At 42.3% G+C, this 14,721-nt stretch overlaps 4 protein-coding genes across 8 annotated transcripts; 2 read left to right on the top strand and 2 right to left on the bottom strand.

The window, feature by feature from the left end:
* Positions 1–1,714: 1,714 nt before the first annotated feature.
* Positions 1,715–5,853, bottom strand: LOC120446452. 4 transcript variants are annotated; one of them, XR_006356472.1, is made up of 3 exons: positions 5,338–5,793; positions 3,419–4,626; positions 1,715–3,293 (listed from the first exon to the last, which is right to left on the bottom strand). XR_006356472.1 is itself a non-coding variant. In XM_039627445.2 (2 exons), exons 1-2 carry the CDS (start codon positions 5,683–5,685, stop codon positions 4,075–4,077), a joined length of 900 nt encoding a protein of 299 aa, XP_039483379.1. In that variant the 5' UTR covers positions 5,686–5,853; the 3' UTR covers positions 1,715–4,074. The 4 variants fall into 4 exon arrangements, 3 of the variants coding, with proteins under 3 accessions (XP_039483379.1, XP_039483380.1, XP_039483381.1); XM_039627445.2 differs by having other exon boundaries at positions 1,715–4,626; positions 5,338–5,853; XM_039627446.2 differs by lacking the exon at positions 5,338–5,793 and adding an exon at positions 4,799–4,901 and having other exon boundaries at positions 1,715–4,626.
* Positions 5,854–7,635: 1,782 nt separating this feature from the next.
* On the top strand, positions 7,636–10,784 carry LOC120446086 (high mobility group protein D). 2 transcript variants are annotated; one of them, XM_039626874.1, is made up of 3 exons: positions 7,636–7,759; positions 9,793–10,004; positions 10,081–10,784. In XM_039626874.1, exons 2-3 carry the CDS (start codon positions 9,855–9,857, stop codon positions 10,264–10,266), a joined length of 336 nt encoding a protein of 111 aa, XP_039482808.1. In that variant the 5' UTR covers positions 7,636–7,759; positions 9,793–9,854; the 3' UTR covers positions 10,267–10,784. The 2 variants fall into 2 exon arrangements, with proteins under 2 accessions (XP_039482808.1, XP_039482809.1); XM_039626875.2 differs by lacking the exon at positions 7,636–7,759 and adding an exon at positions 8,541–8,561.
* Positions 10,785–11,189: 405 nt separating this feature from the next.
* On the bottom strand, positions 11,190–14,480 carry LOC120444810 (transport and Golgi organization protein 11). Its single transcript, XM_039624757.2, has 3 exons — positions 14,357–14,480; positions 13,565–14,194; positions 11,190–12,119 (listed from the first exon to the last, which is right to left on the bottom strand). The coding sequence occupies exons 2-3, from the start codon at positions 14,117–14,119 to the stop codon at positions 11,841–11,843; spliced, it is 834 nt and encodes a 277-aa protein (XP_039480691.1). The 5' UTR covers positions 14,120–14,194; positions 14,357–14,480; the 3' UTR covers positions 11,190–11,840.
* LOC120444811 (MIT domain-containing protein 1) lies at positions 12,164–13,268 on the top strand. Its single transcript, XM_039624759.1, has one exon. The coding sequence runs from the start codon at positions 12,368–12,370 to the stop codon at positions 13,169–13,171; it is 804 nt and encodes a 267-aa protein (XP_039480693.1). The 5' UTR covers positions 12,164–12,367; the 3' UTR covers positions 13,172–13,268.
* Positions 14,481–14,721: the final 241 nt, after the last annotated feature.

Genomic DNA, 14,721 nt, shown 5'->3' with positions numbered 1-14,721 from the left:
TGTAGTCACATTAAATAATATACTGTAGGCAAACTATAAAAAATTAATAAAATATTATTTTTTATAAAAATTTCAATAAAAGACAAATAAACAAATTTTTAGTAAGTAGACAGATTGGACACGGACTCAAAGTTACAACAATAATACATCGGCGTAATGATATCAGAGCGCTGTTCGAAATGGCCTTATCTAATCGAGGAAAGCGACAGCCGAAATTCCGGCGATGAAAAAGCGCACTCACCGAGTCGACCAGTCCCGAGTGTTTTTCGTTCACCAGTATCTCGCTCTATAGACCGCAGTACAGCACGGCTGTAGCTACAGCTAAATACGAAAATACGAACCGAACGAGTCTCTGAAGGGGAGTTGGTGCGAGCGAGACGGGGCTGAGGGTGCGAGGGTGCGAGGGAGACGGCGAGGGGCTGAGGGAGAGGGACTGAGGCGGTCGTTCCACATACGCGACTGTGTGTGCGACTGTATCTGAATCGGTCGGAATCTGAATCTGAATCTGTATCTGCCCGAGTCCGAAGCAAAGGCAAACAACACACGCAACCGAAGAACCCGATTCGTTTGGGCGTAGGGTATGCGAAAATGCAGTGGGACAATCTGAGTGCGTCTAATGATGAATCGCTCAACGGATTAACCAGATTTTGGATTTGTGATTCCGTGATGCAAGTGCCACTGATAAGTTCGCATTGGTAAAATATGCATATGGTCATATGAAAGTGACATTTATTTTCATATCTTTAGGATACGAAATGTGGTACGCATGAGATACAAAGTAGCAAGTTTGTTCATAAAGTAAGGTAGTTCAGTGGAAGATCGTTACATTTTGAATGCCTTTTAGTAAAGCCTTTTCTTGCACCCTTAACTGAAATATTATAGGATCTCTACAAAAATGCAAATATCTTTAGAAAAGGTATTGCAACTGTATTCCTTGATGGGACTAACAAGGTAACGTATTTTACAGATCATTGACCTCAACCCAAAACATTTTGGGGTGCCTACAAAGGGGTTGCTTTGCAGCATTCATCATTGTTGTGTACCGATATCCGGAAAATATAGCATAATTTCTAGATCCAGAAATGCACATATTTTGCTTGGCCCATTGGTCCCACCGTGCCAGTGGGTCGGTCGATTATTATGGTTGTTTGTCGTCTCATTTCTGCCGTGTGTCTGTGTAGCCATAGCCATCGCCATAGCCGTAGTATGAAGCCAACGGCCCGGCCGACGGATGACATCGCCGGGGGATGGTGGGGTGGTGTGGGGTGGTGTTGGGTTGTGTTAGGTGGGCTCTGATGTTATGGCTCGGTGTTGGTTTCGTTTTCGGTTTTGATACCCAAGCGGGCTGCAGTCGGCGGACCGACTAAGCGACTGAGCGGCTGACGGCGCCTTTCGGTGGTGGCAATTGTCGGCCAGGAGTGGCCGTGGATGAGGGGCAGCCGCTCATCGGGAGGAGTATGCAAAAACGAACCAGCTAACGAGCCGAGCGAACTGGCGACGCTTCATCGTATTGGGGACGGACGCATGAGGCGCACATTTGACAGGATGTGGATATAACGAGCCAGCATGCGTATGTACTTGGATGTGCCAGCATTGTGGAGAGCAATCCGATCGAAGGATGGATGCTCTACGGGGTGTTCATCTTCATTTGTTGGCTACTAATATCACCCTCTTGGGAATCACATTACCATTTAATAAATCACTGCCCAAGGAGTAAATTATATATTCTTTTTATTTTTAACTAATTGCTAAGTTGTAATAAATTGGAATAAGGTTTATTGAAACTTTAGGGAGCGCATTGGATCATCGAGCATAAAGTAGAATGAGCTATGGAACACATGCTTCTTTCCTGCCACATTCTGCTGCAACTTTTCATTTTGGTAATGGCTGAAGAGTAGCATAGTGACGGCCTCGGACCTTTTTGTGTGTACTAAGCATTCCTCTTTGAGATCCTTGGTGTGTCTGGGTCTTCCTTTCTCCACATTCCTCTTACCGACCCCGCTTAGGTTGATTCCTGCTGCCTGGACGTGGACATGCCACACAAGAATATGGACTCCGGCTTCACATTTATTCGGTTTAGTAGACGAATTTGTGCGGATTGCAGGGTCGAGCAGTTTGTGCCTTTCATGGAACTGAGCTGCGTGATATGCCTTGAGTAAGTGAATGTTGCCAGCACGCACACACACACACATGAGCACTCCTGGCATATCCTTGTGCAGACAATCAGGAGACTGAAGTACTCGCAGCAGGATGCAGGCAAACAACGCAGGAACAGGGGACACGGTATATGGCACACGGGGCACTTGTTGTTGCCGCTCCACAACGTTGCATCGTTTTTGCCCAACCTACTCGAACCAATATGCTTGGCATATGGACTAAATGCACTTCGGTTTGCCTTTACGTTTTATTGAGGGTCTTACGGCTCTGAGCGAAGATATCTTTTTGGCGCCACTTTTTGTAGGGGATCGTTTAGTAGGAAAAAAAATGGTGCTAACGGAGCTATGATTTCCCCTTGCAATTGTTCATGCCGTAAAGTCAAAAGGTAATTTCAAAGAAAATTTTAGTTAGTCTGGGTTTCCTTTTATGCATATCAAGAAGTAAAGCAAAGTTGATTGTTTGATTTTTTAGAGATGAGTTTTGTGCTGCTGAAGGATCGGAGATTAAACAGTAAATAGTCCCTAGTTTACAGCTTGAATCAAGTGCGTTCCGTAAGCTTTTAATAACACAGCAGGTGAAATGAAAACCTGAGGTACACCTCGATTCACTTATATCGCCTTCCTTTATGATTCGGATTCTCTTTCGATTTCTGTTTCTGTTTTGTGCTCCCACCTTCCACGGGGTTCGTTTCTGGCGAACAGCTGATGTGGCTGCATGTGCGCCAAAAAGGGGAAATCGGGGGAAAATCTGGGGAGCAACTCGCTAAATAATACGGTTGGCGATGGCCCGGCGACGCTTTGTTGTTTTGTTAGTATGTTAGTGTGTGTGTTTTGGATAGAGCTTGCCGGTCGCTAGCAACAACGAGCACGGGATGGGAGTGCAAATCCGAATGCCCCACGCCATACACCATACACCATACGCCCCATGCCCCATCGGCCTCCACGGCCAAGTTCAGTATCTGTATCTTCGGCACATTCCGTGGGGCCTATTGTTGCAGCACCAGGCAGTGGCAAAACCAACAAGAGCAACAGGACTCACTCCCTTGTGACCCAATTTAAAGCGGGGCTCTAAACTGCAACAAGCATATGTGGGCAGACTACAGTGCAAGTTCTTTCAATCGATGGTGGTCCTAGAGCCTAGTTGGACTTTTGAGTTATTAAAACGTTTTTGATGACTAATATTAAAAACATGATAAACTGTTTCCATTGTCGAGGTGTGAGACAATGGAAATTAGTTTTATTATTAATTAAAGTATATATACGAGTCGATCTGGCCATCTGTCCGTCCGTATGAACGCCGAGATCTTAGGAATCATAAAAGCTCGAAAGTTTAGTTCATTTGAGCCGCTTTTCGGTGGTTCGCTCTCTTAGTTGCCTTGCTTTACAGTACAGTTTTGCTTTCTCCCACTTGCATTTTTACGCCTTGCTTTTCTTCATCCGTCCTCACAGTAAACGCTCGCAAATGGAAGCCACTAGATAAACCAACTTAAATGAAAAGTCGGGGGTACAGAGTATGTTATCGTTAAGACAAATTATATTATTTTGAGTATATTTTTTTTTTGACTGATGTGAGGTTTACAGATGTCAATACATAATATACGTTTATTTCAATTTAAATTGAAAGTCTTTACTTTTGCTTAGATGAAACAATAGACTTTGAATGATGTGATATGAACATAACTTTTATTTTTCCCTTGTTCATTTTCTTTTGTAACTTATATTTAAAATGAGAATGCTTTGCATTTGAGTTTAGTGCAACATGATACTTAGTGTTCTCCAACAAGAACACAGCACTTAAGTCTGCCTAATTTAACAATTAAAGATTTTCTGCCAAATTATACAAGTAGATAACGTATAACCATATTCACAGATTCATAAAGGAATGTAATCTCCATAGTTTACTAAAGAAACTTAGATTTTAGTTAAATAATATATCCATATCGCCAGGATGGCCGTTAATCTTACGACGCTCCATAGAGAGCATATACTGGATTTTCGACTGCATTACCATCGCACTAGCCAATGGCATATTCCGGATTTGCGCGGCAACGCTCAGACCAAAGTAGGTGAACTCGTCCTCGCCTCGCATTCCAACTCCGAGTCCAACTCCATTCGCCCGTCCAGCTGCCGATGATCCCAGACCCAATCCAAGGACCTCACTCTTTTCAGAAATGGAGCAGGCTGTGGACAGGGGCAGGGGCATTTGAACAGGAACTGGGGCTGGAAGTCCTGGTGAGTTGAGGTCTCCGATCTTGGGCAGGGAAGGCGGTGGAGTGGGTGGCTGGTCCATGGTCATGGGTGCTGGCAAAACAGTAAATAAGGACGAGGGTGTAGGATCCAATGGCCTCTCGGTGGCACAAAAATCATCTGGATCAGGCTTAATCTCAGTCTGTATCTTAATCGGCTTCATTCTGGTAAGTCGAATCTGCAGACGCCTAAGTTGTGGAGTGGTTGCTGTATCCAACTCATTCTATAGGAATACAAAGAATACGACATTGTTATTTGTGTTATCATTTATACATGAGCAAACTGGAACTTAAGGCTATGAATGAAAACCAGTCAGCAAACTTCCCGTTATCATCTATAAACTAACTAACTATTAAAAATTACAATAAAAAGGGTTTGATACAAACCTATCCTACCTCACAATATGTTTTCATATTGATTCAATTAGTGGATCGCGATATTTCGTCAACTGTGTGGGCATATGGGCAAAAGACTACTGCTTCAACTCTGCTACAAAAGTTTTTTAAAAGCATATTATGTTTACTCATACAGTGGGTCACAAAAAATATTCGTCGTGGAATATTCGAAGAATATTATTCAATGATTTCCTGGCGGTTGCAAAGATACATATATACATACATATGTACATACGTTCATATTACTGCTCTGATAGAATTACCATTTGTGATACATAAGCACACATTTGTGTGCTATTCATTTTCAGTTCCTCAAAATGCTGAATAAGCATGTTGCAGGAGATAAAAAAGATTTATTCCTTTCTATTATTCTTACTTTTTCTAAAGTTTTCCAGTGTAAGCTATTTTTGCTGGTACCAGAATTTCAATTGGGAAGCTTGGCAATGAGTCTTTACATATTATTTCAAAATAAGCTTAAAAAAGTCATGTCCTAGATCTTATTCTTATATACAAATCCTCGAATCATAAATATCCCTTACCGTGTCCAAGAACTCTGCCAAGAAACCGTGAAGTGGGGCAAACCAGGGCGTCTTTGGCTGGTATCCCGCAATAGTTCTGATCTTCTTCAGCTCCTGGTGGTACCCAGTACGGAGATTCTTGATCTTCATCTTGACGCCCTGTATGGTAAGACCTGATTCGTATGGCTCTATATCAGCATTGATCCCGGATTGAATTCGCCGATAGGCGGCGTTTCGAGCTCGTCGCAAATAGGGTCGTTTGTTCCAAAGACAAGGCTCCCGGCCGTAAAGCTCTACGAACTTGACCGTACGCTCATCCGAAAATCGATAGGGTAGTCCTACCACGCCGGGCGGTACTGCACTATTCATGGCCGCCTTCAATAAATGATCTTTTTTGGTAGTGCTTTCTATATTTAGAGAACCCGTTTTGGCAATTGTCCCACGTGCCAAAAAGCACAAAGGGAAAAGCACAAACGATAACCACGCCGAGCAACTGCTGCTCCCCAACTGACGATGTACATTTTGCTTTCTGCTTTTCTGCTGCTTCTCTCCACCTCTCTATTGCTGTTTTGCTCATGTGAGGCTGTTTCTGCGATGCTTTTGCTGTGTGCTTCTGCAAGTCTGCTTTCGTAAAGCACAAAAGACAGGAATTTAAACTGTTATTGACTTGAAACTACAAAATTAAACGAGCTGTCGAACGAAAGTTTCTTTAGTTCCACGGTCCTTGCCTATGAAGTAAGTTTAAAAATGAAAATAACATTAGTTATATTAAGTTACAGATTGAAAATGTTTTCAACACCCAAAACCTCAAATAAGCTAGTAAACAACGGTTTTTTAAAGTATTGCCAAAGCAAAAACGAATGAAAGTGCTGACGAATTGCTTTGCTGCTTTGGCGAGCGAAAGAGAGCGCAGGTCCGTTATACGTATTGGAACGGCGCTCTTCGACCACAGTGGCGCACTCAAAGTTTCGTCTTCCGACCCCTAAAAATTTATGTTTATATTTTTGTTTCATTAAAAAATAAAAACATATTTATATATACATATATAAATATTATATACATAATAACGGAAATATATGCGTATCCGCACGTACATATGTACATACATGAATGTACAGCTGAATTGAAGTTGTCTTGCCGCTCTTTTTTTGCTACTCAAATGGAGAATTGAAGAGGGATCGCGCATTAACAGCAGCTGTTAATTAACAGAAAACATTTGGCTCGCCCATTTTGCACCAATAATGCAATTTCTTGATTTCGAAGCAGATTTTCCCTCGTGCAATCTGTGTGCAACGGAATGCAGTTTCTTCCCTTCAGGTAGGTTCTATGCTTGTTTGTCTTTCCTTTGCTCTCGCCCCTTTGCTTTTCCTGTTTCATCCTTCGCTATTGTGAACTTGCAACAGCGCGTGACATCGTTATCCTTTGTGCCTTCAGGAGGAAAAACTGCAGCCAAGATTCTGGAATCCTTTGTTCCCGTTTCTGGGCATTTACGATTTGATTGTGGGAAAATGGATTGCTGCATCTGCCGCTGAAAATCTAGCCGATATGTAACGGTTATTTTCCTATAAGGATCTTTTGCAAATAGTATTTCATTTTACTTCACACCAATTTCGAAAAAAAAAATATTTTAATTAATTATGACAGTCGGAAAGAAGGAAATATATTTTAAATCTTCCTTTCCTTTTACTTAATAAAAACAATCAGCTGTTGGGAGTTAATATTTATTTTGAGCCAGAAAAATGGTTATTACATATATTTTTATTATTATATTATTATTAAATTAACTGACTTCGATTTTCGATTTGCCCAAATATTATTTGGGAAAAATCTAAATATAGGCGAATAATTCGTCAAGTAGGAAAACATTTTGTATTATAAAGTGAGCCGATTAGTAGGGATTAGTTGATACAACGATAATCTAAGGTAGGTTGACGAATTTTAAAATTTTTAAAATATATTTTTAATGGTACCTATTTTTTTTGGAATATAATTTTTGGCGCCATTTTTGAAAAGCGACCCTCGTTCTTTGTGGTATGCGTACTGCTCAACTGAGAGAGTTTACTCTGCTTCCCGTGCAGTTTGTACTCATGGGAAAGTGGAAGAAAATGCGAAACCGCAAAATAGTTGCAATATTTCGCAGGAGTCGAGACTTGCTTTTATTTGTTTTCGCCCATTTAGATGGTCTACTATTGTGCAAAACGCATTTTCCCTGCTTAGCGTTTTATTTGTTTTTACATGCCATTTATCGCTTTCCGTTTTGCTCGCCATCGCAGTGAGAGCGAGAGAAACTCTCTTTCGCTCTCACCAATACCAACACGGCGTCGCTGCCGACGTCGCTGCTTGTCGGCATTTCTTTCACCCTGCCGCATCTTCACTCGTTTTCTTCGTTCTGCCGACAGTCGCGTTCTTCCGTACAGTTCATTTTTAGCCACACAAGCGCAAGGTTGGTTTCCTCTACTGAGTTCTAAATAATATTGTGCAATATAAAACATAAAGACTTTATGGAGTTAGTTATACAGATATAAGTGCCCAGTTGTGTGAAGTATATTCATAGTGCCAAATGCAATTTTTCGTTATTAAATTAGTTGTGAATTCAATCAAGCAGCGCGTGTCTGTACCCCAAAGCCAAAGAAGAGCAGAGAAAGCGTTGCCATTTTGGCTTTGACTTCTTCACTTTGCTCGCTGCTTCTTAGGCCTCGCCTCAAAATGGCCGCCAACGTCGCAGTTCCCCTTATTTTTCACCCGAAAAGTATCAATTTTTCAAATTGTTTTCTAGACGCCAAGCAAATCGCGCGCTTTTTTTGCTTTACTATTTCCTATAAGATATGCGGTTTTGTGCATTTGTTTTTACCCGACATTTAGCGTTTCTCTTTTAATTTGCCGGTTCGGAGAGAGCGGCGTTGCTCTCTTGCTCTCTGAGAGAGTGACATGTAGTCTGTTCAAGATATTTATTTGTAAATAATTTCTTTATCCTGTTAGTGTAACAAAATGATTTTATATTTGTTAAAAATACCATTTCTGAGTATCGGCAGATAAGAAAGTTGTAGAAATGTGGTAAAAACAACGCGAACCGCAAAGCCACGCAGTTCTCCCGCTCTCTTTCTCTCGAACATCTGCCGCCTTCATTTTTTTGCGCACCTCTGCCGCCGTTGACTGCGGCAGCGGAGTACGTGTGAGAGCGCCGCCTTCCTTTTTGGCAGTCGACGCTGACTCGTTCAGTTTTTTTCGAAGAACAAGCGACAAAGGTTGGTGAACGGACGGCAGCAAATAAGATAAATACTTTAAAAAACATCAATTTTGTGACAAATAACACATGCATAAGTGATAAACCAACAACTTGTTCAAATAAGCGGCTAGTTTCCAAGTTACTTCAACGAGAGACAAAGAGAATGAGAGAGAAAAGGAGTTCAAAGAGCGCTGTGATAAAACACGTTAAATAACTAACATTAATAGCTAAAAGCACATTTATTATGGCCTCTCCTACAACAAATTAAGTGCTTCTTTGAAATCTGTACCCCAAACGGCCATTTCCCCAGCATTTTCGAGGTTTTTTCATACATTTTGTGAGCGCAGTCTGTACCAATATAAGGCAGTCATCGCATACAGAAAAAGTGTGTTGCCATTTCGCTGCTTTCCGCACTCGCCGTCGAAAGTAGTGCCACTTTTTTTTTTTTTTTTTTGCCAAATAGCCGGCCCTTTAAGCCGCCAAACAGTTGCGGTCTGAAAGGTCCAGGCTTATTCCTTTGTAGAACACCAATTAATGTCATATTAATTATTAAGTGGCGCGCGTTCGAGCAGATAGAAGAAGCAAGAAGCGGGAGAGAGCAAGCGCGCGCGCGCGCATTTTTCAGTTTCTTTTTTATTTAGTTTCTTGCTCAAGAGTGCCTGAGCGATAGCCCTAGTAGTTTTGCCATCTCGCTTGCACCGCCATCGCTTGGTTCCGGTGGTGGCCTGCTGTCTCGCTCACGCTACCCTTGCTGTTGTGTTCGCCTTGCTTTTTGGTACAGGAACATGGCGCGCTGCTAAACGAAAATGTGATGCCCATAACATTTTGAATTAAAGTGTTTAGTTTTCGGCCGAGTACAGTACTACTAAGTAGTTATATGAATTAATGAATATTTTAAGATGGCTTTAGAAGGTACAGGCTTTAATGGTATAGCTTTATTTTACGTAAAATGTACAGCATTTGATCTCATCTCTAAAAAAATATCTTTTAGTCTTACTGTTCTGGTTTAGAGTACAGTAGAATGCAACTGTTTTGGATATTACAAGTCCCAATAGGCAGAAAATAAGTTTTATTAGATATCAAGATATGGTTCTTGGAAAATGTGCTTCTTACAGCTGTTACACTTGCAGAAACAAATGTTAATTAAAAGTTAACCAGGGTGCAAGTACAGTAATGCTAAGCAGACTCTGTAGACTGTTAAAAACTATGCAAACACCCAGCTTACAATTATTTACCTTTTTTACTTGCAGCTCGAAGCAAAAATACCTAGTGTAACACTTGTTAAATAGTTTCAACAAAAACAGATTCAAATATGTCTGATAAGCCAAAACGCCCACTCTCCGCCTACATGCTGTGGCTCAACAGTGCCCGCGAGTCGATCAAGCGCGAGAATCCCGGCATCAAGGTTACCGAGGTGGCCAAGCGCGGTGGCGAATTATGGAGGGCAATGAAGGACAAGTCTGTAAGTACACTTGGCACATGGTTATTGCTATCCCGATATCCTTACTTACATTACGATTTCTTCATTTGATGCTTAGGAGTGGGAGGCCAAGGCTGCCAAGGCCAAGGATGACTACGATCGGGCTGTTAAGGAGTTCGAGGCCAATGGTGGCAGCAGTGCTGCCAACGGTGGAGCCAAGAAGCGCGCGAAACCAGCGAAAAAGGCAGCGAAGAAGAGCAAGAAGGAGGAGTCCGACGAGGACGACGAAGATGAGAGCGAGTAGACTGCTCATCTCCCAACCCCCAATCCATCACCAAGTCACACACAACCAGCCAGAACCCACAAGCAAACAAGAACACTGGTGGCAACACCACATCCAAACATCAGCATCCACAAGTTTCCCCCCTTAATAATACAAAAAGCCAAGCCCGATCATCTCATCGACAACATGAACAAGCGAGATCTGTTGAAGTTGTATCCCTTAACAAACAAACACACGCGAGAGAACAAAAATACGTGAAAATAAGCAAAATTGTATTTATACATATGAGTTTTTAAGTTTATAGTAGTCGTTTCTTTTATAATGCCCATATACAAAGAAGAGGACAACCAGCAGGAAAGGAGAAGAAGAAATAAGAGTAGTAGGATGTGCGTTGAGATGTTTTTTTTTCGTTCCTGCTGCGATTCGCCTAAAAAGTGCGAATCGTTATGGAAATTGAAGAGGAAAGTAGTCCACTTGCATATAAATTGTGTAAAGTAAACGATAACATAATTCCATTATAAATAAAAAGATACAAACAATTGCATCTTGTTCTCTCAGTAGTTGGATGAAAGCGATTAAACGATCAAAATATCGGGCTGGAAAGGGAAAATAATCCACTTCACAGACGACAAATACACGAAAAACTATTACACACACACACCGCAAATGAATCGAACGAAATTTCGCTCAGGTCTTTTCGTCATTTTGCATTAAACTTAATGTTTAACGTCTTGTTAGCTAAAGATGTATAGCAGAAGAGGAAGTCGGAAGTTAGATGAGACAAGCAGATGTAATTGCATTTAATCGGTAGTTTTAATTGATTACTATACGTATAATTTAAAGAGAAAACCAACAAATTAAAATAAATACATTTTTTAAATGCGTTGAAAACTGAAAATCTTATTTCCTGGGGAAAAACAAGAGGAAAAGAAAACAAACTTTGGTTTGGTACTTTAAACGTTTTATTTTAAATATCATGATGAATTCAATTGATGATTCATGCTACACTCTAAATGGATATCATTCGTTTCCGGTAGTTATGCAAAAATCAATGCAATGATTTCTGTGGGATTTAGTGTACTATTAGATTTATGTATATATTTAACTATTTATCGTATGGGATTTCGCATACAAATACCATTAGAGTTCTTGTCTTCACTTTGGGATTATCAAATGTTAACAGATCTACAATAGAAACAACCCTTTAAACAATATCTTTTCAATGCAATGCCGTGACGATTCGGATTCGTGTTTTTGGGGGTCTGCTCAGTTGAAACACGTAGAGATTAAAGCTTAAATTTAGATGCACGCTTCTTAAGTGCCAGATCTTAAAAATTAAGTATGGGGGGCCTTTGTTTTTTGGTTTTCCACGGTGTACAAAACAGAACGGTGTTGCGCTTATTTATTATCGAGCTTAGACTACGAAGTTATGGCAAACAAAAAACAAAGTCTCTCTCAGAGCCTTTCCACAAAAGAAACAACACAGAAGTCAAGAAACGAAAGAAGCTGTTCCAAAAGGGTGTCCATAGCATGGTGGTTATCCTGGCACCACCCACCGCAGATCTCCAACCGTCATAGTGGCCAGTAGTCCCTATCTAATTGCGATTCAGCCAGAATATTGTCTTGAGTACGAAGTAGGCCAGGCCCAGACAGTAGACGATCTTCTCCCGCTGCGTGCGCTGCTCATTGTTGATCTCGATGTTCAGCACCCGGCGATTCAGCTTGGCCAGCTGGCGCCTCAGATACAGGATCTCCTCGTGGGGCGTCAGCTCGCCCATGGGCGTGCCCTCTCGGTGCGCCAGCATTGAGGCATCCAGATTGTTGTGCTGCTGCTGATTCAACTGCGAGCGCTTGCTGGCACTGCCCGTGGTCAGCTGGAAGACATAAGGTATTCGAAGATTATTGCCACGTACAGGTTTAGATGTGTTTGCCATTTTACAAGTGTTTGATTTGGAAAAATGTGGATCAATGTGACATTTAGGAAAAGACTTCTATACCAAGGACTCCATATTAAGCGAAGCCAAATAATAGTTGTCAGAAACAAGTCATTTTCAAAGGCTGTATCAATAAACAATCAACTTTTTAAAATTCACCCTAAATCGAAATTTCTGTATAGTGAACAATGACAACCAGCCCCAACCTCGCAGAAGTGGATGATGGCGAGCTGCCGAAACTGGAGGCGATAATCAGTGCACTGAAGTGCGAGCAGACGGGTCACATCATGGAGGCGATACTCCTCTACGAGGAGAGCATCTTCAAGTTATCCCAGATGGCCGATGCGGAGCCGTGTCGTCGCCAGCTGTGTGGGAAGTACCTGAAGATGTACGAGGCGCGGGCCAAACAGCTGAGGGATCAGGTCAAAGGTCACTTGCACACCAGCAGGATGCTGGATCACATCACCATCGAGCAGGGTGCCAGGGGCAGGAGCTATCAGCGGCTGTTTGGTCCGTACTTGGACGATGCCGTCCGGGAGGCGCATCTCAATGAGCCACACCTCACGGAGCCGCCTCACTTCAGGAATTTGCTCAACTTCTTGGAGGTGCTGGTCAAGAACTGTCGCTATCTAAAGTATATTCGCCTCACCACGCGCCCAGATGCGGCGGCACCCAAGAATCAGTTGCAGATGCTGCAGCAAATAAGGAGCGACCTGGCCGCTGGCAACATCCAGATGAATTTCCAGATGGACGACAGTTTGCATGATCGCAAGATCGTGCTTAGCTCGGGTGTGGTCATTAAGATTGGCCGCGGCCTCCACTACTTTGAGCCCATGGAGGGCACTTACAGCCTGGGTCTGTGCGATTTCGATTTTCGCAAGTGCCTGGCCACCGAGGTGGACATCTGGAAGTGTCGTCCTTTTGCGAAGCGTCTTAAGGACTCACAGGAGGGCGAGGATCGACCGGAAGCCCACGCTTACTCCAGCGATTAACAAGAGTGAGAGTGTGTTTCCACACAATCGATCGGAATTGGGTCAGCCGTCTTATCAAAGCAGTATTAGGAATTCAATAAAACCAGCTGGTTATTAATCGCCTGGCAAGCAGAATGGGTGGCAAACGCAGTGGGATCGCTATCTGTTACCATTCTTGGCTGTTTCATTGCGTCATGTGTAGATCGCTAGGTTCTATACATGCACTTTTATCAAATCAAGTTATCAATCAAGTACCCTTAATAAGAAAATCTCGAAGTTGCTCTTCTGTCTGCTGATACGCAAAATCGTAATCTTTGCCGAATTACTTCTGCCAATCCGTTTCATTTAGAAGCATATACAATCGAATTAAAAAACTCAAAATTATATTCTTGATATATGGATATATTTACTCACCTGCGAGTCCGATTCAACTGAATTGGTGTCATTTGCGTGAAATCCCATACGGGCAACTCCATTGGCACGCACATATTGGGTGGCATGGGCCTCCTCGTCGTCGGCGTCCTCGTCCAGATCATTACCATACAGATGATGACCATTTGCCCGAATGGGAGAGCTCTCCTCGGAGGCCGAGGGGAAGTGGTGATCGGTGAGGGTGATGATGCGCGGTGGCGTCTGGACGCGCACCAATCCAACCGATGGATTCTTGGGCAGAATGGAGTTCTCCAGCTGAATTTCCCGCGGAGCAGAGCGCGTCTCCAGGTGCTGATTGTGGCCCAGGACCACAATTCGATCGGGTACATTCATGTCAATCTTGTCGTGATAGTTCCAGGAGCTGATCATGCCGTTCTGGTTGGACAGCAGCAGATCCTCGTTGGAGTACTCCCCAGTGGCCTTAATTCTCTTGGGAACCCGCATCTTGTCGTTGATTTCATGGGCATACTTGGCGTCACTGTAGAGATCATCGTCCAATCCATTGAACATGGGCGTCGGCGATTGCGGGGTCACCATGGCGATGTCCTGGGGGTAACCTTTCAACTGATCCAATGGACCTCACTTGCTATTCTGCAGCGCAACTTTTGGTTTCTTCGTTGTTTGTCCAATTTTTTTTTTTCATATAGAAGGCGGCCGTGAGAGAGACGTTTTCATAACAAATTAATAACCACAATTTGGAAAGCGCAACATTTTCGTCCGGGTTTTGTGTGTGTGTTTGTTGCGGATTAGGTTTTTTGAATGCTTTCTACTTACATTGCTCGGGAAATGACAGAAAAATGTCCGGGAAATTCGTAATAATTTACAATTTTTCTCCTGCCTTTTGTTATGTGTGTGAGGAGATTGGGATAGAATGTGCTAAATAATACCATAAATGACTGTCACTCTTCTGCCACTCGCCAGATCCGGCACTCTAGCTCATTTTTAGCTAAATTAATTATTTACCTTAATGTCAAAAGAAAAACTGTTCTTAACCAGCTTTCCTTATTTTGATTCTTTATTTTGTAAATAATTATTTGTTTCTTAAAAATGTTAATTTTCAGTATTCTTTTCTCTTGCCCAAATAATTTACAAGCTGACTTAAACGAAAAGTTTGGCTCTTCATAAGCTACATAAATAGA

This window comes from Drosophila santomea, chromosome 2R, assembly GCF_016746245.2.
Source record: "Drosophila santomea strain STO CAGO 1482 chromosome 2R, Prin_Dsan_1.1, whole genome shotgun sequence".
Lineage (NCBI taxonomy): Eukaryota > Metazoa > Arthropoda > Insecta > Diptera > Drosophilidae > Drosophila > Drosophila santomea.
The sequence above is the reverse complement of the archived record's forward strand: the minus strand, read 5'-3'. Positions and strand labels throughout refer to the sequence as shown.